This window comes from Aulonocara sp. 'chitande type north' Nkhata Bay, linkage group LG17 (assembly GCF_057382095.1).
Source record: "Aulonocara sp. 'chitande type north' Nkhata Bay isolate Kocher_YH1m ecotype deep benthic linkage group LG17, A_spYH_male_GT1.1, whole genome shotgun sequence".
In the NCBI taxonomy this organism is placed as follows: Eukaryota; Metazoa; Chordata; class Actinopteri; order Cichliformes; family Cichlidae; genus Aulonocara; species Aulonocara sp. 'chitande type north' Nkhata Bay.
Genome location: NC_141360.1, coordinates 21,154,658 through 21,178,888, shown reverse-complemented (window position 1 = coordinate 21,178,888; position 24,231 = coordinate 21,154,658). Strand labels below are relative to the sequence as shown.

The 24,231-nt window shown below is 39.2% G+C and overlaps 1 protein-coding gene across 1 annotated transcript; it reads right to left on the bottom strand.

Moving 5' to 3' along the window:
- Positions 1–697: 697 nt before the first annotated feature.
- Positions 698–24,231, bottom strand: myrfl (myelin regulatory factor like). The gene is made up of 24 exons (XM_086269114.1): positions 24,000–24,231; positions 22,254–22,395; positions 21,121–21,214; positions 20,469–20,530; positions 19,478–19,928; positions 18,683–18,895; positions 18,401–18,596; positions 14,590–14,666; positions 14,074–14,184; positions 13,901–13,991; positions 13,597–13,797; positions 13,175–13,283; positions 12,569–12,678; positions 12,004–12,149; positions 9,468–9,629; positions 9,314–9,385; positions 8,344–8,390; positions 7,971–8,126; positions 7,828–7,875; positions 6,370–6,454; positions 3,339–3,413; positions 2,993–3,104; positions 1,223–1,294; positions 698–920 (listed from the first exon to the last, which is right to left on the bottom strand). The coding sequence occupies exons 2-24, from the start codon at positions 22,324–22,326 to the stop codon at positions 828–830; spliced, it is 2,856 nt and encodes a 951-aa protein (XP_086125240.1). The 5' UTR covers positions 22,327–22,395; positions 24,000–24,231; the 3' UTR covers positions 698–827.

Sequence of the window (24,231 nt, the reverse complement as noted above, 5' to 3'; positions counted from 1 at the left end):
GTTGGATCAGCCTGCAGTGTGGTTTTTTTTTTTTCAATTTTAATTTTGAGCGTGACTCACAATATGGACCTCCATGGGTTGCTAAATTTGATTTCCATTGATAAATTTTGTGTGATTTTTTTGTCAGCACATTCAACTATCTGAAGAAACAAAGTATTTAATCTAAATTATTTATTCATTCGCATCTGGGATGTCGTGTGTATATAAGGATTTTTATATCTATCTACATTTTAACAGTTTCACAGACACAAGGAGGTAAAATTGCTCATATCAAAGAAAAACAAAAACAAATATTTGAGAAAAGGCAGAAAAATAGACAATTTAAAAATGCATATAAAAAACAAATTTTCACATGGCAGAAATATACTTTTTTTTAAATCTCGATGATCCCCGCATGTGTGCCTACACTTATCCTGTCTGAACTGCAGTCACAGTAAATCCCATCTCTGACTCCCCCTCTCTGATTGGAAGATGGGTCGTTGTAATGTTTTTTATTTTTGGCATTTCCATGTTTGCCAGTCTGTGTAAAAGTTAGCACAAAACAAAGATATGAGTAAAATACATTAAATAATACAACGTCAAAGTTAATGTTTTCAACTTGTCGTTTTTTTTTGTTTTTTTTTAATTAACCAGCCATTTTTCTAGAATAACAAACCTGCCCCCCCATCCCCCACCCCACCCCGCGAAACGCCCCAAAACAAAACAACCAAACATAAAAACTTGCAGAAGTGATTGGAGCATACTTGGATTTCTCTAATTGTCATCTTTGCAGAAATAAAGCAAATTTTCCATAAACATGTTTTTGTAATTTGTCTGTAATTATGTTTCTAAAATTCCGTGCAGTGTCTGTAGAAGTAGAAGTGGTAGTCTGTGAAGAGCGCCCCTGCGTATTGATAGTTGGTACTGCAGTCTGCTTGACCCTGAAGAAAGATATTGATAAGCATATACATTATTATAGCCCAACAGTCTGTAGGATCCATGTTTCTGTGAAAATATTTATATAAATAACATCAATAATGAAAATTTCTATGACAGGCAACATAAAATAAAATGTTTTTATAACACTAATGTTTCCATCAATGTTCTTAGTAAAAGTGAGGATTGTTTAAATAGTGTTTTCATGTTCATGCAGCAAGAAGAGGACTGTGTGTCTTTAAGGTTTCATAACCAGTGAAATGTAGGTCTTTTATAGAAGAAAAATTAATAATTTTTGGTTTCTTACAGCCACTGTTGAGCGGAAGTGATACCAGCTTTGATAAAGGCGAGCCACATGAAGAGGCCATTCATGTTCCCCCTGCCGAAAAAAGGCCAAAAAAGGTCAGTTACTATTTATTCAGCAAAACCTCTAATTTTCAATGGAAACAGTAAAAAAATGTCACATTAAGGTCAGAAAAACAATTATTTGAAGCTAATTCTGAATGAATGTTATCATGATCACTTCTTTGCTCATTTGGGGAATTAGCCCATAAAAGTGAAAAATGGCCATACCTACTCAGATAGCAATTAAGAGCCTGGTTGCTGCAACTCATCTGCCAGTTCTCCTCCTTGACAAGTGTAGCATGGGCCACAGATGCCCACACTACACTTGTCATGAACCATAAGAAGTCTGGCTTGTGACATTTGGGCCAATTGATACCGAAGTGCTAAAAGTACCCCAGATTTTATATGTTTGTAAGATTGGAAGGAATATTAGTAAAATTCTCATTTTGTCTTAAGAAGATAAGCCAAACTCATCACTTCATATTAGAAGAAAGAAAAAGGCTTCAAACTTCCCCAAATGAACTAAATTCATTCCCAAAGTTAGAAGTTCGAAATTATTCTGAATTATTGATGAAGCTTTACTTAATTTTTGAGAATAATTAAATGGTTTTTGATAAATATAATATAGTTTTTAAGAGACTTAGTATTTAACTTTAAAACAAGGGCAAAATCAAACGATTTCTACAGCTGGGTTGATTTTCATCAGCGCTGCCCTTGATAATTACTTTGACAAGGCTGAAAATTCACTCAAAGTAAGTTTCACAGATCCAGATAAGTTTATTTCTTCTTTTTTATTCCAGAATCAGGACTGATTCATTTCATGCCTCAAAACTCACTTAGTAGAAAGAAAACCTCGACATAAATGTAAACGTATGACAAAGTATTCGTATGTTTGGTCTTCTGGACAGTCCTCTGTATATCAAGGTTTAAGTGTTACTGTGATTAGCATGTTGTCATCCCACTGTGAAGAAAACCTGCCACACATTCATTATTCATCAGTGATTGGCCCACACTTCCTGCATTATTAACTGCCACAGTGACTGAGTTAGTGAACTGGAACCTCAGCGACCCTCAAAACAAATTTCTGCCTAACTGCCGAACAAGCCAGGCCTGATAAATGGAAGAAAACTGATGAATGGGTGGATTGATTTTGACCAGCAATGTAACAAAAAAAAACGATGAAAAATGATCCATTAATTTGCATCTTCACACAGGCTTTTGTGTTTTAATACACAGCGTCACAGTAAACAATTAGATATTAAACACATTTCTGTATTGTCTCATATTTATAACATAGACATAGTAAACAATAATTTATATATATATATATATATATAGATATATATATATATCTATATATATATATATTTAATTTTCATGAATTAGAGCACACCATTCTACTTTTTTATTTTTTTTTTAAGTTCCAAAGTCTGGATGAATTTAATCTATTAAAACATTTTTTTTTCAAATTTCATGTAAATGATAAGAAGTTATACTTAATATTGACTTATATTCTTAAAGATGAAAAAGCCTTAAATTAATGAAAAACAACGAGGAGATTCCCTTATTTTAAAAATGGCATTTATGTTCTAAAGAAGATAAAAGCTCAGCTTACAAATAAAGAAAAACCCTGTTAATTATCCTATTGTTTTGTGTGAAGCTTTTACATTTACATTTATACTTGCATGCTGTATATAAGTGACGTTTAGGGAAACAGATTATTGATTCTGACCTGTGTATTTGATGGGTATCTGCTGTCAGACACAGCGCTGATATCCAGCTGAGCAGAACAGACTGTGGACTCATCAAAATTGCACAGATGGACTACCAACTCCTCTGTAGAGCTACATAAACCAGACACAGATTTATATACACAAACAGAAAATAACATTTATGTCAATTTATTTCAATGTCGCATGTAAATTGGCATTTGAAAATCTAAAGTGTCATTCCAACATTAGCAGATAAAAAGGGAATAGATTAAGCTTAAATATAAATAATAATAATAAGAATAACAAGAATAATAATATTAATAATACATGTTTTAATAGCATGTGTGAGTATATTAGGATACTTACTTCATGAGCAGGGTTACTTTCATGTTGACAGGAACAAACTCACTGACAGGAACTCTGAAGATGTATCGACTGGGGCTTAAAGGAAACAACAGAAGTATAACGTTATTTATTTTTACTACATATTTAATTAATAGCACGAGGTAGCATGTATCATTACTGAGGACCTGCCAAAATTTAATTGAGATTTTACTGGCATTTAAGATTAAAGGTCTTTTTGACTTTGACATCGACATCCACTCCACATGCACAGTCAAGCATTACTGCAGCCTGTTTTCTTAAAATATCATTTAAGTTTACCTTTTCACAGTCTTCTCACTCTTTTTACAAAAGTGTCTCCTTGCTAAAGATCTAAGAAGGACGTCCAGTAGATGGAGACAGTTAGTCAAAGTCAAAGTCAAAGTCAACTTTATTTGTCGATTCTGCCACATGTACAGGACATACGGAGAATAGAAATTGCGTTACTCTTCACTCCCTAGATAAATAGCAAATGAACATTTAAATATATTTAAATATAAAAGTGATTAAAAAATGCAAGTAAAATAATTAAAAAGTAAAAATTTAAATAAATACAATTTTACATATAACAAGAAAGCTATATAATATACAATATAATGGGTAAGTGACATTGAGTGTAAACCAGGCAGAGTAGTGCAAATAGGCAAATAGTGCAAATGGAGATTTGGTAATGTATGGTAAGAGAAAGTGTAACAACAAAGTCTTATGAGGTAATGGCAGTCCAATGCTCCACAAAGTGACTGGTAACTGGTGCAGGCCAGTGAGTGAGTCAGAGAGTGTGTGTGTTTGTGTGTGTGTGACAGAGTTCAGTGAGACCGTGGAGGAGAGAGGGGAGAGGGGGCAGAATCGGGAGGGAGTTAAGCTTCCTGACAGCCTGATGGATGAAGCTGTCCTTCAGCCTGCTGGTCCTGGCCTGGAGACTCCGCAGTCTCCTCCCCGACGGCAGCAGCTTGAAGAAGCTTTGCATTGGGTGTGTGGGATCAGCCGCTATGCAAAGGGCTTTTTTAGTGAGACGGGTGCTGTAAATGTCCTGGAGGGAGGGGAGAGAGACACCAATGATCCTCTCTGCAGCTCTCACTATGCGTTGGAGGGTTCTATGACAGGACGCATTGCAGGCTCCAAACCACACAGTGATGCAGCTCGACAGGATGCTCTCGATGGTGCCTCTGTAGAAAGTGTACATGATGGGGGCTGGAGCTCCTGCTCTTCTTAGTTTGCGGAGAAAGAAGAGACGCTGCTGTGATTTCTTGGCCAGTGCTGTGGTGTTGTACGTCCAGGAGAGATCCTCTGTGATGTGCACACCCAAGAACTTGGTGCTGCTCACTCTCTCCACAGACGCTCCGTCAATGGTCAGAGGAGCATGTTGGGTGTGCATTCTCCTGAAGTCCACAACAATCTCCTTCGTCTTCTCCACATTCAGAGAGAGATTGTTGTCAGCACACCACGTGGCCAGGCGTCTCACCTCACTTCTGTAGTCGGTCTCATCCCTGTTGCTAATGAGACCCACCACCGTTGTGTCGTCCGCAAACTTGATGAAGAGGTTGGAGCTGTATGATGGGGTGCAGTCATGGGTCAGCAGAGTGAAGAGGAGGGGGCTCAGCACACATCCCTGCGGGGCCCCCGTGTTTAAAATGATGGTGCTGGATGTATTACTGCCAACCCGTACTGCTTGAGGTCTTCCGGTGAGGAAATCCAACAGCCAGTTGCACAGTGAGGTGTTGAGCCCCAGCTGGACCAGTTTTTGAATGAGCTGTTGGGGGATTATGGTGTTGAATGCTGAACTGAAATCTATGAACAGCATTCGAACATATGAGTCATTTTTGTCCAGGTGTGTGAGTGCCGAGTGGAGTGCAGTGGAGATGGCATCATCGGTTGAGCGGTTGGGCCGATAGGCAAACTGGAAGGGATCCAGGGAGGGGGGCAGGACAGTCTTGATGTGTTGCATGACTAGTCGTTCGAAGCACTTCATCAGGATGGGAGTAAGTGCAACAGGACGGTAGTCATTAAAGCAGGAGGGAGATGACTTTTTTGGAACCGGAATGATTGTGGTGGCTTTAAAACATGTGGGGACGACAGCCTGGATGAGTGATATGTTGAAGATGTCTGTGAAGACATCAGTGAGTTCCACTGCACAGTCTCTCAGTGCACGACCAGGAATGTTGTCAGGACCCGGAGCTTTATGTGCATTGATCCTGCTGAGGGATCTCCTCACGCTGTCCACAAAGTTACATCACAAAGGTGTGAAAACTTTCACTGTGGAACTATTTTGCAATAATTGAGTCTATATAAAGACATTTAACGTAGTGCTTTAGAAGAGAGTGACATGACTCTCAAAGAATCCTATAGTGAACTTTATGGTAGAACTCTGCAACAGCAAAGGTAATAATAAGAGCATTTTATTTGTGCATGCTTTTTAAGGCACTCAGGGACACCTTACAAGCAATTATATACCAAAATCACAAGCATTACAGATAAAATAACAGTTGGCAAGCGCCATAGAAATAAAATGTTGACATAGGAAAACCTCAGCAGATTTTTTACAACTTGCTGGTGATAGAAGTATAACAAGGAACTCCTTAAAATTAAAATTTACGAGATTTGAAATTAAATTTTGCTAGTGGTTCTCTACATGTTCATATTCATATTCCGTGACCACTGAAAATAAAGGCAATAGTTAAAATGACAGCTCAAAGGTGTAGAGTGGCCAAAGAAGATTTTGGGAGTGCATTCTTTCTTTGTTACGCCCACGATCCACACAAAGAATAAACAAGGGCCACCAATTTGCCCACGAGCTGCACTTGGAGAGCCATGGGCTTAGGATGAGATTTAACCCATAAATGTTTGATATTGGGACAAAGTCCACTTTATTTGGCTCTCATGTTGAATCTGGTTATTTAACAAGCTCGCAAAAGCTGAAACACCCTTTTTACAGCAGTGTTATCAAATGAAGAATATACTAAACAGTCTATAACCTGCATACAATCACAGTGTGTTTATGTTCGCTTTCTCTACTTACCCACATTCGTCTCTTAGGCAGTATTTTCTGTCAATCACCAGCTGGCTTTCTTTGATCGTGATAGAGTGGATAGTGGTGTTCGTCCCTGATAGAAACAGAAAAACAGATGTATAATTTATTTATTTTTTTTAAAGACAAAGAACAAAGAAAATCATAGGAGCATTACTGGTGTCACTCAGACTGCAGTTCTCATGCAAGTAAATGATGATAAATGAAAAATTATGAAATTTATGACCAGAAACAGCATCAAAAATCCAAGTCCAGGAATTCAAGGTTCAAGTTTAACATGTAATAAACATCCTTTATTTTAGTGGACTAGAAACATTAGGCAATGCATCATCTTCCCTGTGACCCAGTATATACTGCTGCTACATGCACTTATGAAACCTCATGCCAATCAGGTTCAGATCAGGCAGGGCACTCACACTCCAAGTCTCACTGTTATTGCCCAAAAGACTGTTCCCCAACCCAAAACCACAAGGAATGTCATGGACATCAAGAAAGGGGAGGAGAGAGAGGAGGCTACATGTGGGCAAATAATGTAAAAAATGGCTCCTAGGAACATTTGGTGTTGTTCTTACTCTAGTTCTTACATTAAGTTACATATTGCAGCAATAGATGGCAGAAGAGCAACCACCGCCCAAACACTGTGGACCCACGAATTGGTTTTATATTGGTTTTCTGGGTATATTTTTTGGCTTTTTCTCTGCTCATTTTTGCTGTGTAAGATTATAACTTTCAAGGATTTGGCTTCCTTCCTATTCTAGTACATCTACATGGAAGAGAGATAAACGCATTGTGGCCAGCCTCTCTCCTCTCAAGATTAGCATAAAAAAGCATAAAAAATCCAGTTATTTACTAAATGCATGGATTAGAGGCGAGCTGCTGATAACATTGGGACTGAAGGAGGAGGGCTTGACGGCTAGGCCACGCAACCAAGCAGGCCTTCAGAGGGAACACGATCGGCATCAGCGGGACTGAAAAGCAGCTGGAGCTGGGAGGGTCTCCTCCCTGACTCCATCCAAGCTCTGTTTGCCTTCTAAGTAATACTGATAGGATCAGAAACCCGAACTATTTAAACAGATGTCCCTATAGCCAGTTTTGGCAACTGAAGATTGATCCACCAAGGCATCTGCTTACAATCAGTCCACAAAGTATTAAACCCCTATGGCTCCTCCTGTGGGACCAGAGGAGGATTGAGCCATTTGGTGCATTCATGCTGAACCCAGAGGAGTTGCATGCATTAAGACCCGGTGTGCTCTGAAACCGAGCTCTCGCCCACTGCCAGGCCCAGGCCTAGGCTGGGGTACTAGTATCTCTGGTGGAGGTGAGGCTTCATGAATCCTTGTTGAAGGATCTTTTGAATAACACTTTGTTTTTCCCTTCTAAGTTAAAATCAGTCAAAGATCTCTCAATAACTTTAATATATGAATTGAAACTATATAAAATTTTACTCACAGTCTCCAGCACTTTTCAGTTGTCCATAAAAATCTTCAATGTTTTTTTCTGAGGAGCAGAAATATCAAATGGTGAACCAAAAATCAGTTATGATGAAATTTTCTTTTAACGTAAGCAAGAACTAGAGAGTGAAATAACTTTACCTTTCATAACAGGTATTTCTGTTGATTTGGAGATGTTGATGTTTGAGTTAGTGGTTCCCTCTGTTGATGAAGGGCAGCAGTACACCTTATCACAGTATAGCAGATCACAGAAGTCCACAGCAGGGGGCCAGAGGCCAGGACTACCAGTTGGCAGGACTGGAAGAGATTTATCGTATTATTACTTTGTTTTCTCTGTTGCCACTGCTATTGGAATTCAGAAGCACTGAAAAAGCTCTGAAATAATTTAATCCGAGTATTTAGGTGAGTGTATTTAGGTCTCTATCTGATCTCTAAATGCTTATAATACTATTTACACCATTATTTGTCTTTGTCCTTTTGGCTTTAGACTCAGTGTTAAAAGGCATAACATTACCTGTGCTGGTCCATGATGAGGTTTGCAGAGGAGTCTCAGTAGTATTACTAACACACAAAAACATAAAACTTGTTGGTTAACATAACAATAATAATGGAGACAAGCTAACAAGTACTACATTTCAGAACTTTTTAGCACCCTTCATTTTCATTTGTCATTTCAAGGGGTAAATAATGCTGGAGCTTGCCAAACAAACAAACTTTGACACTTAAAAATAGTCCAAGTCCAATAAAATGATCAGTGTGGCTGTCTCCCCTGGTGCTATAATAAAGTCTGGATATTTAGGATTTTTTTTTGCTTTACAAAGTGAAGTAGAGTTATCAGGAAGCTAGCCAACTAATAGAAATTTGAAGATGATATATTACGTTCTGACCAAAATATGTATAAAATAACTGAACTGTACAGCATTTCTGTGACGATGGACATAAATGAAGACAAAAAACAAAATACCAGTTATGTTTGGAGGGTTAGTTAAGGGCCATTTCACACATGAGGCTACCTGGTGGCTACGGAACAATGGCAAGGCTAACGTAAGAGAAGAGGGTAGACTTCTTCTCAATAAATGTCCATATTGAGACAAATGTCATCATATAGCATAAATGCATCAAAAACAATCAGAACAGCCAAGAGAATCTCACGCGAATCTCTGAGATGACCTATCTACAACAAGAGGATAGTTATTGATCTGTTATGGTGTGGTTTCCATTACTTTCTCTGTGAAAGTTCTAAAATCCACTGGAAGTTTAACCAGCCTGAGAATGATTCTTTTGGAAGTATTCAAATAAATGCACAGTAGGTTTCAAACAAACAAAAACAAAAATGCCCTGCACATGACGTGACCAGGGGGAGGGGGCTAGCAAAAAATGTTTGGGAACCACTGCCTTAGTGTATCTGAAACAACATATGTAATGATGGTGATCTGGAACTGTTTCAGTGACGAGGAATCACTATGAAAGCTGTTATTGTTTACCTGTTTCCAGGAATGGTTCCAAAATCTTCCTCCTTCACGTTAACTAGGTATAGAGTGGTGATGGAGATGACACTGCACACACAAACACATTACAAAATAGAATTTCTTTCTTTCTTAATTTAACATATCATTTCTAAGTGACATCATATCTCACCAGAAAGCCATAGTGGCCAGCAGAGCGAAGACGCTTATCTGGAAGACTTTATGCCGCAGGCACCGACTGTATTTGTGACTTTTCTCCTCCCTTTGCACTTTTTCAGTCTTACATGCATCAGGTATTGATATTGTCGACATGCTGCTGTGTTTCTGAGGTCTCCTGTTAGAAATAACATAAACACTGCTTCATTTTCAAATCACAGAATAAATTTTCCCAAAAAAAGGAAGAAAATTAAAACTCTACTCCTGCTCCTGAAATCCATCCCTCCACATGCTTCTTGAAGGATGGAAGATAGAGCTCCTTCAAGATTATAACAATAAACTATATTTATTTGAATAGTGATGAGTCTATCCATGACATTTAGCAAAGTTAAGAGGTTATTTTGTACAGAGGTGAACGACAGTCCTTCAACTTTCTACAGGGATATCAGCTTAAGGTACTATATACATTTCTTAAGATGCGTTTCAACTAGCCCAAGATAAGACCTAAAGCTATAGTAACTGATCCCTTGGATGTTATATCATCTGTTACCTGTGGTGATTTCTTGTCTATTAATGCCTTTCAGTGTTACCCACAGTAGCCTTCAGAATCTCAGTTGTCCTTGACCTGTGCTTTGCACTGATATAGTACAGTAATGTTGCAATAAAGACTTCATGAGTCATTTTCCATGGTGCTATATACTTTGTAGTAGGACTCTGCCTTTAGACATAACCATAATGGAGTTATTTTAAGAGAAATTATGAAATGCATCCTTTTAAATATTAGATTTCCTTTAAAGGATGCATTTTATGATATTGTAATATTCTGTTTTGATCCATTTTAGCATTCAACAACTTGTGAAATTGAACTCATAAATGTAACAGTTAAGAAGGTTTGCTAAGACAAACCCTTTCACTTAGTTGAATGGAAAAGGTTTGCTTGACATTTTTGCAAATGTGTTAAAAATAAAGAATACAATTATTACAAGTACATACATAACACTCAAAATTGAGCTCAAGTGCATCATGTTTCCTCTGATAATCTGTCAGATGTTTCTGTAAGTCATTTGGAGTCCACCTGTGGTCCAAGAAATTGTTTGTAGACCTCTGAGATAGGATTGTAACTAGGCACAGATATGGGAATTGGTACAGAGAAAGGTCTGCAACACTGAAATCTCCAGTGAACACAGCGGCCTCCATCATTCAAAAACAGAAGAAGTTTGGAACCAACAGGATTCTTCCTAGAGCTGACCACCAGCCAGTCTAAGTAATTGGCTTAGAAGGACCTTAGTCAGGGAGGTGACCAAGAACTCAAGGGTCACTCTGACAGAGAGCCTTTGTTGCTCTGTGGAGAGAGGAAAACCTTCCAGAAGGACAATCATTTCTGCAGCTCCCACCAATGATGATGAGTGGCCAGACAGAATCCACTCCTCAGTAAATGGCACCTGAAGGATGTTCAGACCATGAAAAACAAAATTCTCTTTGACTTGAATGCCAAGTGTTTTCTGGAATAAACCAGGCACTGCTTATTACCTGGCCAAAACCATCTCTACTGTAGTGGTGGCAGCGTAATGCTGCAGAGATGTTTTTCAGCAGCAGGAAGCGGGACACTAGAAAGGAGTAATGAAAAGATGAATGCACTGTATAGAGAATTGGTGAAAACCTGCTCTAGATCACTCTGGACCTTGGACTGGGGTGAAGGGTCATCTTCCAACTGGACAGCGACCCTAAGCACAGAGCCAAGATAACAAAGGAGCGGCCTCAGGACCACTCTGTGAAAGTCCTGGCCGAGCCAGCGCCCGACTTGAACCTCATTAAATATTTCTGAAGAAATCAGAAAATGTGCACCAACACTCCCCATCCAACCTGATGAAACTTGAGAGGTTCTACAAAGAAGAATGGCAGAACTGCCTAAATATAGGCGTGCAAAGATTGTCCCATCATACTCAAAAATACTTGTCAGCCATTTTACGCTACTCTTTCAAGAATTCTTGAAATAGAAAGACGACTTCAATTTAAGACTGAAGAATTCACTTGGATGAGTGACAAAACATTTCTCCCACTGAAAACGCAACATCCAGATGAACAAAATGAAATTTCAGGCATTTCCTTACCTGGATGATTGGGCATGCATCAAAAAATTTCTTGGGTTAACTCTGCCTAATATTAGATTTTGTTTGATCATCTGAAACATCTGTGAACAAGTGTGGCAAATATGCTGAAACTAAGAAATCAGGAAGGGGTCAAATGCTTTCTCATACCACTGGAAGTGGTTCTTCCATGGCTAGGGCTGTTCTCCCTGATAGACACAGCATTTGGTGATGTGCATGGCTTCAAGACTTCAGACTGTCATCAACTGCAAAATATCTTTATCGAAGCAGAACAATCCTTATCGGTTTGAGCCTCACAAAATGAAAACTGTGTATGAAAGCAGCTTAACACAGTTTTGTTGAATCTCCCAAACCTGAATTCTTCACACAAGAAGTGTGTGAAAAAGTGTCATTCTCTGAATACATATGGATGTAACTAAGTGATAGATGGATGAAGGTAAATACCCAGTGGATCGTAGACTACCCGTCAGACTCTTCAGCTTTGCCAGTCGACGGTTCCAGACCTCAAGTTCGTTGATACGAGTTTCCAGGTTGTCAGTGAGCTTTGACAGCTGCTGCACTGCGCCCACATTTTCCATGAAGATCTGCTCCTGGAAGAGGAGAGGGAGGGCATTAGTGCTGGTTGCTAAGATCACTGCAGGATGTAGTTGTCAGGCAACCATTATACTTTCAAAATGTTATCTTAAATGTTTCTTCTAATGACAACCATTTTTTTCCTTGTGTTGTGTGTGCATGCAACCAATGTAAGATTTGAAAATCACTAAAGTAACCTAAATTTGGTTGTATTTGAAGAGTAGCATAAATGTAGAGTATCAGTAAAAAAACAAAACACACACACACACACACACACACACACACACACACATATATATATATATATATATATATATATATATATATATATATATATATATATATATATATATATATATATATATATATATATATATATATATATATGTATTAGGGGTGCAACAATACACAAAATTCATATGTAAGCACTTCTTACCTTGTCCACCATGAGGAAGTTATTAATTTTCTCTCCGTCAGAACAGATGACATCTCCAACATCTTTCACTGCAGAAGGCAGCAGCTCTTTCACCTCCTGAGCTATAATACCTTAATATCAGAAGACACATGGATAAATATAGTATATATATTTTATATATATATATATTGATATATTTTTCATATTATTTTGTTATAGTATTAAAATCCATATTTTTGGGGGTAAATTTACCCCCAAAAATATGGACCCAAGACTAGACGACTGGCTACCCAAAGGGTTGCTTCATAAAGTGTCTCATGACATGAAGATGGTCACCCAAATGTTGTGTTCTTATCACCACATTGTTGTCATCTTGTCACCAAATGTGTGCATGGTGAATGCAGTTGTAAGGTCACAATTTGGTGCTCAATTGATTTGCCAAATATATAAATATATATAAATATTGTGGGATTTGTACAAAATATTTATAGACACCATATTGATGTTGGCACTCGCAATGCCCTAGGCAATGTTTATGCAACGTTTCATCAAGATTGGGCCACTCGTCTCAGAGGAGAATAGAAAGATTCAAACATATGGTATGATCAGCATGATGAATTGCAGCACCTGTCTGGTGGGTGTGGTCTATTCCCATTTTGGAAGCAAACTCTGGTTTATAATCAAACTCGACTATCTTCATCTGATTAATTCTCTTCAGCTGCTGCTCAGAGTCGACCTAATAAGCAAAAAGAGGAACACATTTTTGGTCATTTTTAATGTGTAAAGTCAGAGGGACAATAGGACAAACAGAATTCAGCTGAACCACTGAATAAATGCCAAAGATATCAGTGGTGGTCTTTAAGACATTGCCTTTTTAAATTATACTAAAACTACTTAACTGTCGATTCAGATTCTACAGATTTCTGTGCTGATGTAGATACTACTACAGAAGACTAGAGAGTTGAACATCAACCACAAATGAAAAAGCTACCTGCTACAAATGGACAAAACTCATCATTTAGATATTCAGATAATGAAATTTTTTTCACCTGCTGTATGTTCTCCTTAGCGCGACAGTCAGATGGCTGCATGATGGTGCCCATCACTTTGGCATTACCGCAGACAACCAGTGCCTCATCAGGGGAGTCGGTGTTGATGCCCACCCGACCCTGACACACCAAATCTTCTTGCACCACTCCGCGCTGCCACATTGTGTCCCCATCCGTCTCAAACTGACCAGGGTTAGACGCCTGTGGCAAAGATTTATTTATTTTTAATGGAATCTTAAACTTTTTAATACAGTCATTGAGTTATTGGTTTATCAATTTTTGGTTCATAGATGTATTTTTTTACCCTGACAATAATCTTCTCCGACACCAAAGCTGTCAGGGGAAAACTCTCATCTTTGACTACAGCATACAGACCAACCACCATCTGAAAATACCTGAATAAGCACAAACAATTATTATTGTTATCTACTGCTGTTATGCCTTCATTAATTTTTTTATATTTATACATTTACAAACCTCTGGTCAGGGTTTGGTTTGCCTTTTTTTCGCATGTTGTTGGCCGTCGTCTCGCTGAAGTGCAGTCGGCCAAGTGTTACTCTGGTTATTTTGCCACCGGGTAGACTGACCCTGGAAGTTTTGATAGCATTATGTTTAAAATGCTGTATTTGCCACATTTTTAACTCTATCATCTGCCATTTGGTAGTCTAGATAGCTTGCCAGAGGCTAAATAATTTGACAACAAAGGCCTAAATCAAATCAATCCATACAAGGTCTTCTGCTTATCGAATTCAGGATAAGACAGTTTTGGTCTTGAAAAATGGAGTGTTGGAAAAAAAATGGAATGCTCTAAAATGCTTTTCTCCTTCAACACCCAGCTGCTTTCTTAAACATTGAACTGCTGTACATCATACTGTACTGTCTTCCATGAAGACAATAAGGCTCAAACATTATTCAGGCAAAAGAAAAGCTTTTCTACAGTAGTTAAGTCATATGTATCTGGTCAAAAATATGGACTTTAATACTGTTACATACCTGACTGGATGAAAGGGTTTTTTGCTGCGGTCAGGTTGAGATTGTTCAATGGTCACAAGGTGACTTGGAGTTTCCAGCTTTGATAAGAAGGAGACAAACAAACATTACACAGATGAGTAATGTCGGAAAGCATACTAAGTATTTGCATGTATGAATTGGGTGGACAAGACCAAAGTGCTGTCAAAGAATGGTAGGAACAAGATTTTAGACCTGAACACGGCAGAAATGAGCTACAAGAGCTTTGGGGTCCTTAGGGACTAGTAAAGCGCTATATAAATACAGGCCATTTACCATTTACCAAGAGCATCAGTAAGAAGCTTGATGAGAAGGTGGCAAGTGTTATTGTGATTATTTGGAAATCAAATAAATAGAAGATGACCATCAAATGTCCAGTCTGGAGCTCCATGCAAGAGGTTGCCTCATGGATCATAAGAAAGGTGGTGGTTTAGTCCAAAACTACAGGTGAGCAGTGTTGGTCAAGTTACTTGAAAAAAGTAATCAGTAACTAATTACTGATTACTTCCCCCAAAAAGTAATCCTGTTACTTTACTGATTACTTTTTCAAAAGTAATTAATTACTTAGTTACTTAGTTACTTTTTAAAAACACGATTTACAACCTGAAGAGGTGATAAAGCGATAGGTCTTTCAGCCCAATTCTACTTTTTCTACATAATCCATCATACAAAATGTAATCAAATGGAAAGGTCTCTTTTTAAAACTTGTTTTATTAGTTTTAATCTTTTAACTTTATGCATCAAGCAAAAATGTAATTATATGCAACATTCTCTGACTGGAAGAAATTTGTTTAATATTTAAACCTAATTTCTGCACATTCCAGCACAAAAAATAGTTTTTTTGTGTGTGTGTTTACACTCACTCTTTCAAACAGATGCAAGTAAAACACAGCAGAAAATGAATAAAATCAAAGACTAGTGGTCCTTTTGCTCTATTTTCACCTGTAAAGCGGGAGTAGGGTAGGCGGAGGTTTACCCTGGTGCAGGTGTGCCGCAGTTATCAGTGGAAGAATCCGCGAGTTTCTCTGTGAGTTTCCCATTACGTCGTAGTGCACTCGGTGCTTGCTTGGAAGTTTAGGGGGTTTTTTTTCGCTGTAAAAAGAAGTTTTCTTCCCACGCACAGCGGACACTAATGTTTTTGTCACTTTTTATGGAATCAAACTCAAAATAAGGTCAGTATTTCCACGCTTTAAACGCTGCACGCTCATACTCTCTCCCGTACTCGATATGTTATCCATTGTTGATCTGCACACAGCTGTTGTCACAAACGTGGCACTCGCTTACGTCACTGTCATGAAACATTCTGTTCTGTTTTACCAGGAATGTATTAGTCAAACCAAATCTGCTTATTACTCTGCTATTGTCTGCTCAAGTGAGAACTCTACCAAGACCCTTTTCTCACTATTCAACTCTTTTAACAGGCCACCTGATTCTCTCCCTGCTCATCTCTATTCATCTAACTTCTGTGATGCTCTAATGCTATTCTTTATTGATAAAATTCATAAAATACACTTAGACCTGGACCCTAATGCTCAATGTAGCTTCTCTGTCCTAACTTCTCCCCCTTCTCACTTCCTCTCTGTTTTTCAACTTCCATCCTTAGCTGATATTGCTGATCTCATCCATAAATCAAAGCCTTCTACCTGCCAGCTCGATCCTATCCCCACTGTCCTCGTCAAAGCCTGCTTACTCCCTCTCCTTCCCCTCATATCTGCTATTATTCACTCTTCACTCACCACTGGAACTGTTCCTGCTTCCTTCAAAGTTGCTGCTATTACCCCAATTCTGAAAAAAACTGGTCTAGATCCCAACAACTTTAATAATTTTCGTCCTATCTCCAATCTACCATTTCTCTCAAAAATCCTTGAAAAAATAGTTGCTTCACAAGTCCATCTTCACCTAACTGATAATAACCTTTACGAACAGTTCCAGTCTGGCTTTCGTCCTCTACATAGCACTGAAACTGCTCTTATAAAAATAACAAACGACCTTCTTATAGCAGCTGATTCTGGTCTCCTCTCCATCCTTATCCTTCTTGATCTGAGTGCAGCTTTTGACACCATCTCTCATCCCATTCTCCTTAGCAGATTAGCTTCTATTGGTCTCTCTCACACTCCACTAGCCTGGTTTAAATCATACCTATCTGACCGCACTCAGTTCATTCAATTAAAATCCTTCACTTCTCAGCTTTCTCCTTTATCCACTGGGGTGCCCCAGGGATCTGTCCTCGGGCCCCTTCTTTTCATCATCTACCTTCTTCCACTCTGACATATTTTTCGTAAATATAATATTCAGTTCCACTGCTACGCCGATGACACCCAGCTCTATCTCTCTACCAAACCTGACTCTACTCTTCCTCCACCCTCCCTCATCCTCTGTCTAGCTGAACTTAATTCTTGGTTCTCCTCCAACTTTCTTAAACTCAACAGCAATAAATCGGAACTTCTTCTGGTTGGCACTAAACGACTGCTATCCAGAATTAACAATTTCTCTCTCACCATCAATAACTCGCTGGTCCCTATCTCTCCCTCTGTGAAAAGCTTGGGTGTCATTCTCGATAGCACATTATCCTTTAACTCACATATCAATAATATTACACGTGCAGCATATTTCCAACTCCGTAACATTAATCGCCTCCGCCCCTTCCTCACACCTCACGCCACTGCCATTCTCATCCATAATCTTGTTATCTCTAGAATTGACTACTGCAACTCATTATTATTTGGCCTTACACAAAAATCTATCAACAAGCTCCAACGTGTCCAGAACTCTGCTGCCCGTATTATTACTAGGACTTCTTCTACCCACCACATCTCCCCAATCCTGAAGCAACTTCACTGGCTCCCGGTCAAATTTCGCATCCATTTTAAAATAATTCTGTATACATTCAAGGCTATTCATTCTCTCTCTCCACCGTACCTCTCTGACTTATTACAGATGAAGCTCCCATCCCGCTGCCTCAGATCTTCATCTTCTCTTTCTCTCTCTGTTCCCTCTGCTCGTCTGATCACAATGGGAGGGAGGGCCTTTAGCTGCTCTGCCCCTCGACTTTGGAATTCCCTACCCCCGGACCTCAGAAATATTAGTTCATTCTCTCTTTTTAAGTCCACCCTCAAAACTCATCTGTTTAAAATTGCCTATTCTTAAATTTCTGTATGTTTTAACTTTTATCTTCTATTTTTATCATTGTGTATATTTCCAGTTTTTATCTGTTGTACAGTGTCCTTGGGTGCTTTGAAAGGCACTATTTAAATAAAATGTATTATTATTATTATTATTATTATTATTCTCGCGGAAAAAAAAACGGTTTTAGTAATGCAGTAACGCAGCATTCCTATGAGAAAGTAATGGTAATCTAATTACCGTTTTTGCAATAGTAATCCCTTACTTTACTCGTTACTTGGAAAAAGTAATCGGATTACAGTAACGCATTACAAGTAACGCGTTACTGCCCATCTCTGCAGGTGAGGAGTTTATTAATGATCTAAAAGCAAAACACCATAATGGACTGAAATCTTGCAGCGCCTGCAAGGTCTTTGGCACTCACTGTGTTTGGCAGAATGGAGGTGGGAACATAATACTTTGAGGCTGTGTTTCTCCTACGGGCACAGGATGACTTCACCCCACTGAAGTTATCTTGTACCCTTAGCCATGTAATGTTCATTGGCCCCTCAATGGAGTTTCACCATTTTCATAGAGTATTATTATGCATGTAAACCTCCTTTGATTTAAAACTAATGTTTAATGTCTGCATGATTATTTTTCCTTCTCTAACTGAAAGTAAATCTATACACACCTTTACCCCGAACACTTTTATCTGGAAAAAGTCGATTTCCTGTGGCCCACTGGCCGTTTTGATGTACTGTGGCTCTGCATCCACACCAATGTGAACAGTGACCTGAAAGTGGTTCTTCTTTTGGCAAACAAAGGACTCGTCAGCTGTGGAGTAGTTGAAGCCTTTATCTGTATCAACGTGGTAGGCAGGAGGAGACCTAAAACACAGTGATGCTGGTAAACCATGTTGTAGGTCAAGAAAGGCTATCTTTGCAGTAAGAGACTGGGTTGATCCTTGACTCACAGTGTCTGGTAGTTGCTGTCGTGCAAAGTGCTCCACTGTTCTGGCCTGTACTGTTCCCAAGATAGTAGTTGATAGGATCCCACACCCATTCCACCAACACTTGCAGTGCTCCCCACACCACCATGAGTTCCTTCACCATCAGAGCTGGAGGTGCCAACTCCTGCAGATGGTTCCTCAGACTCTGATCTCCTCCTTTTTTTCCTCTCTAAGGTGCTGAAACAGGAGAAGACAGATTCAAAGCTCCAATGGAGTGCCACAGGGCTTAATCTTAGGTCCACTGCTATTTCCTTTTTACATGCTTCATCTTCGTAGCATTTTTATGCCAATAATATGTACACACACATTTTTATATCAATAACAGTCTTCTGTGTATACCAATAGCAACTGTAGCATACTATATCATGTGACTTAATGGGATTAAATTCTAAATGTCAAAAACTTTCCGCATTTCAACAATAATTTAATATTTATTTTAACTGATTAAACTCCATTCACTTGTTCTGGCTGTCAATCAGTCTAAATTCAAGAATATTTTCTCAGCCTTCTTTTGCAGACTCACTCTGTCATTGCAGAACTGATTTAAAATGTAAGTAATTCAGGACTGTCTCTAAAACACATGCCATGCCTTCTTTATCTTTATGGTTTGGATTGTATCCCATGGTTTCTGTTACCTTGCTGTCAACTTTTAGGACTATTTATTCAGACTGTCATTTACATGATAACAATTCCACCTATTGTAAAATAAAATTACCACATTGTGACATCATAGCGTCATAAAGCTGAATATCTGCTTACCAGGTTTGTAGTGTGGAGGCAGAGCCCAGCATATGGGTTGGAGAGGGTGTGGTTAGATTTGGGAGCAAGCCTGGTCCAGTGCATGCTGTGGTATAGATGTTTGAAGGTGGTAAAGGTGGAGAAGGAGGTGTGGGTGGGGTGTAAGATTGCGAGTATTTCTCTGAACTTAGATAGCGTGATTGTCCAGGTGAGTTATGTGTGTGGTGCTGCTGCAGAGGAGCAGGTGGTCCAGGTGGAGCAGGAGGGGCAGGTGGACTCCCAGACTTGATATAAGTGTTTGTGAGTCCCAAAATACAAAGCTGATCATGAGTCAGCTCGCTGGGGTTGGAGGGGGCAGGCCGTCGACCCTTAAAGTGACAGGAGGAGGAAGCAGCAGATGCATTTGTGGGTTGAAATGCCTCCTGCGTGGTTGGCTGGTTGGACCAATAGGATGACATGTAGCGGAGGTTCCCTGATTAGAGAAGAAAATGTCTTACAAAAGCTTTTTTGTTTCATAAATTATTTGCGATAAAACATGATTATTATGAGCCTCAAGTCATTGTTATTTTTATATCTTGAACAATTAGCACAGATGTGCATATGCCTGATGTTTGGGAGGTCTCTTTGCTGGCACAATCATCACAACAAGAGCAACCAGTCACTCACTCCCAAGGTAACAGGTTTGTAGTTTTTTCACACATAACGAGGAAGATTACACTTGTTGGAATTAATAATTTGTACTAGATTATTAGATTACAAGTGAAGAACGCTTCTGCAGACTCAAGGGGCTGTTAAAGTTGTGCGGTGTTGTAATTATTATTTCAGTTATGAATAGCTATAAAGGGGTCACCATGTGTGCTTGATCAGGTTTGCTTTTCAAATGTTAATAAAACCAGTGCTCTTGTCAGCGTGCGGTCTATGGGAGAAAGGAATGTGAAAAAACGAAATTTGTTGTCTCTTAAAATGCAAATATTGCATATAAAAATGCATGTCTGATGTCTGTAAATGGTACCTGGAATCTGTGCAGGTGACCAGGCCTCTGAGCCCGAATCAGGAGGAGACTCAGGCAGCATGCTGGGAGGAAAAAAACAACATGAAGAGCAATTCTTATTCATATTTAATATAAGTGTTTAATTGTGTTATGCATTTACAGCCTTCCCTTTGGTGATAACAACCAGCTGAACACTGACTTAATGTTTGTTGTCTAACAGAATCTCCTCCAGGGAGAAATGATGATATTCATATTTAGTTCTGCAGCTTCAGGATGAGCTGTTTCATGCAGCAAAATACGAGGAAACCTTCTGCACCTGATAGTGAACTTTGTAACTGAGATATATTCAAATGATTATCAGGCAATTAAAATATTGAAATACAGTCAGGACTTCATTTTATAGACCCTACATCATAACTGTAGGGTCATGACCCTAACAGGAGGAGAACTGAGTTCATGCTGTCAGACAGAAATAAAATCGGATAATTGTACCTCAAAGCCACTCTCAGAAAAATACGCAAAAAAGTACAAAATTAGAGAGGTATTAAAAAAAGGTTCCTATCCACATTAAAGGACATTTCAAATGTTTAAACCTCCCTTTTCACCTCCAAAAGAGCAACAGATGAAAAACATGATCTCAAAGTGTCGATGTGTCTTTGAGGGTGACTCTTACAAGCTGATGGGGTCCACATCGTTGCTGAGGTACTGCTCCAGGATGCTCGTGTCAACCGCGACAGAGCTGTCCAACACACCGCTCACATCCTGACCTGAACACACACGCACACACACACACACACACACACACACACACACAGAGGAAATTACAACGACATTTTCACAGTCGTCACAAACACAAACCAAATGTTAAAGAGTTCAGATTTTCACCTCCAGATTTTAATCCTTCCATTACAGTAGTTTTGCATGATCCACAGTTCACAATAAAAGCCATCCTTCCAGCCAGCCTTACAGTTTAAGCCATCTTTCTCTGATTGACAGCCCCTCATAAACAAGCAGAGCTGCGTGGCTGAAATAACCGCATTAGGAATATCTGCTCTCTATGACATCAAACAGATCCAATAGTATTTGAAACTCTGGTGATGTTTATCACAAGTATATGAGCTACATGACAGAAAATAAAGAAAAGCAGAGCAGAGGCATCGTAATAATTTGTTCCATTATTTATCAAAAGTCCCTCTGATATAATCAGTGGTGTTGAATAACATCCAGTTTCACACGTGATAAAGTTCACCTACACACACACTGATCAATAATTTTTGATCTTATCAGCTTTGTGACAATATGGAACTAGATAAGGTACTGTACATGTGGCCAGTTAACCTACTGACAGTTGGTGGGTTTCTATTTTTAGGGTCAGACTAAAAGTGAAGGCTAAAATGAAATGAAACTCACAGACAACAATGAACTGCTCAGATTTTCAGGACTCTTTTAGATCATGGGAATGTTTCTGTAGAAATCCTTAAGAATTTCTGAACTGTCCTTATTGAGGATCTTAACTTCCCAGTAACTCATCCAAACCTTCTTCCAAGCTCATCTTTAGAAGTCCATACAACCCTCTTAATAACAGGTTTATCAAGCGTTCCTGGAACTGTCACATTACCAACCTTAAAGTCACCTCACAAGAGAATTTTATCCTGCTTAAAGACATCAGCACTTTCACCGGAAAATCCTCAACCATCCTTACGGATTCTTACAGCACGACCCACCCCTTAAATCCAAACCTCAGGCTTTCACTCATTCTGTGATATTCGCAGGTGACGTGCTGCTAATGTTAGGAGGATATCCCACCATTGAAGAACTGCTGCAGCGCCTCGTTCTCTCCCAGGACCTGGGCTGGCAGCCGGCTGGCTTCAGGATCCATTCAGCACAGTAGGGGGCGCTGCAGTGGCAGAGCACGGGATGAGGAGAAAGTCCAGCAGAGCTCTTCACACTGAGAATAAACAAAAAGGTAAATTTTTATTGAATTATTATTATTTTTACCAGCACACACAACAACAGGGCGATGATGTTAATAACGGCTGCATGTTGACGATGTTTGTGCAAAGCTTTTTTGGCCCACCGTCCAAGAAGGAGGAAGGGTGCATACAGACTTACATATATGCATGCATCATTATAGTGAGATTAAAGAGACAAAATGTGATCACAACATAAAATACTTGAGGCTGAGCTCAAACTAAAAAGCAGCAAAACTTGAAGCACAGACTGTAAATAACCTGCTTTTTGGAGCGTTTTGGTTGTCGCCATGTTGGTGTTTGGAGCTAGAAATGACTTGACTTGGAAGAGAGGATGCAATGCCACACTAGGAGCTACTGGTGGACTGCTTGGTTAGTGAGCTGCATACATGAATGTTGTGATTGCCATCAAAGACTGAAGAAAAGGCAGATTGTTTACTTGTTTACCACACACATAGATCCTGCCACACAGATTAACCACACAGCAAGGGATTTTAGTTAACTGCACCATTCAGTGTGAAAAGGCAGCTGTGGCTCAGGAGGTAAAGCAAATGACCTGCCAGCAGAAGGTCAGATCCTGAACACCAAATTGCTCTTGATGCTTGTCTGTGTGTGTTTGAGAGACCATTAGGTATAACTGTGTGTCAGTGGGTGAATGTAGTTAAATGTGCTTTAACTGCTTGGGGTAGAAACTCATTTCTTTACATTTAACAAAACACACCATCGTTCCTGACTTTAACCTTTATCTGTATTTGTTGTCTGAATCACAGAAAGCAGTCACGCCACCATCCACGCTATGTTTGCAGATGAACCACAGTCAGGTGGACATGTCAGTATCTTAGAAAGAACTACTGACTTCTCTTCATTGGCTCCCTGTTATTGAATATGTTACCAAACAGACAGACACCTTCTCTACTTTTAAGATTAAACTTAAAACTTTCCTTTTTGATAAAGCGTTTAGTTAGCGCTGTATCAGGCGATCCTGAATCTGATCTGCATTTAATCATTACTTGTTAGTAATCTCTGGCTCTCTTCCACAGCACGTCTTTGTCCTGTCACCCCCAAATGGTCACGGAAGACCACTGCCCGTACCTGAGCCTGGTTCTGCTTGATGTTATTTCCTGTAAAAAGGGAGTTTTTCCTTCCCACTGTTGCCAAGTGCTCATAGTTTTCTCTGCATTATTGTATAGTCTTTTATAAAAAGCACTGTCAGGTGACTGTTGCTGTGATTAAGTACTGTATAACTGAAATTGAATTGAATTAAAGCTGCCTGCTTTAACCTGTTTTTTGTTTTGAAGATGGACAGCTGCTCCGTCTAATCACCTGCAGGGAAAAGGCCTTCTTAGAGAAAGCCTATACACAAATACAGCATACATCCATTTATGATTGCTTTAATTATGCATTTATAATTTCAGTTCATTCATCAACTTACTCTGAAAATGGTTAAAAGCAGAAAAGTGAGAACACACTTGATTTGTTTTTATTGGTAATGCGTGTCTGACGACACCTGCAGTCAATAAATCACCTGAAATGTCCTGTTTAAACAGCTCAGATCTGCTGGGACATGTTTGTTCAAACACACCTGTCTGCAAGATGGCCGCCAGTCAGTGGTGATTTCAGACTTTATCCAAGCTGCTGTCTTCAGGTACAATCCATGTGTAAGGACGGATTCAGTGTTCCATGTTTCAGATCCTCAAAGACTCCCCAAAGTGTCCACTGTTCCTCGTCTTTCTCTGTGTGTGCAGCCGAGGGAAATCCCTCCTTTAAAGAATAAAAATGTTTTCTTGTGGTTGTATGCGGTGCTGTGTGGATTG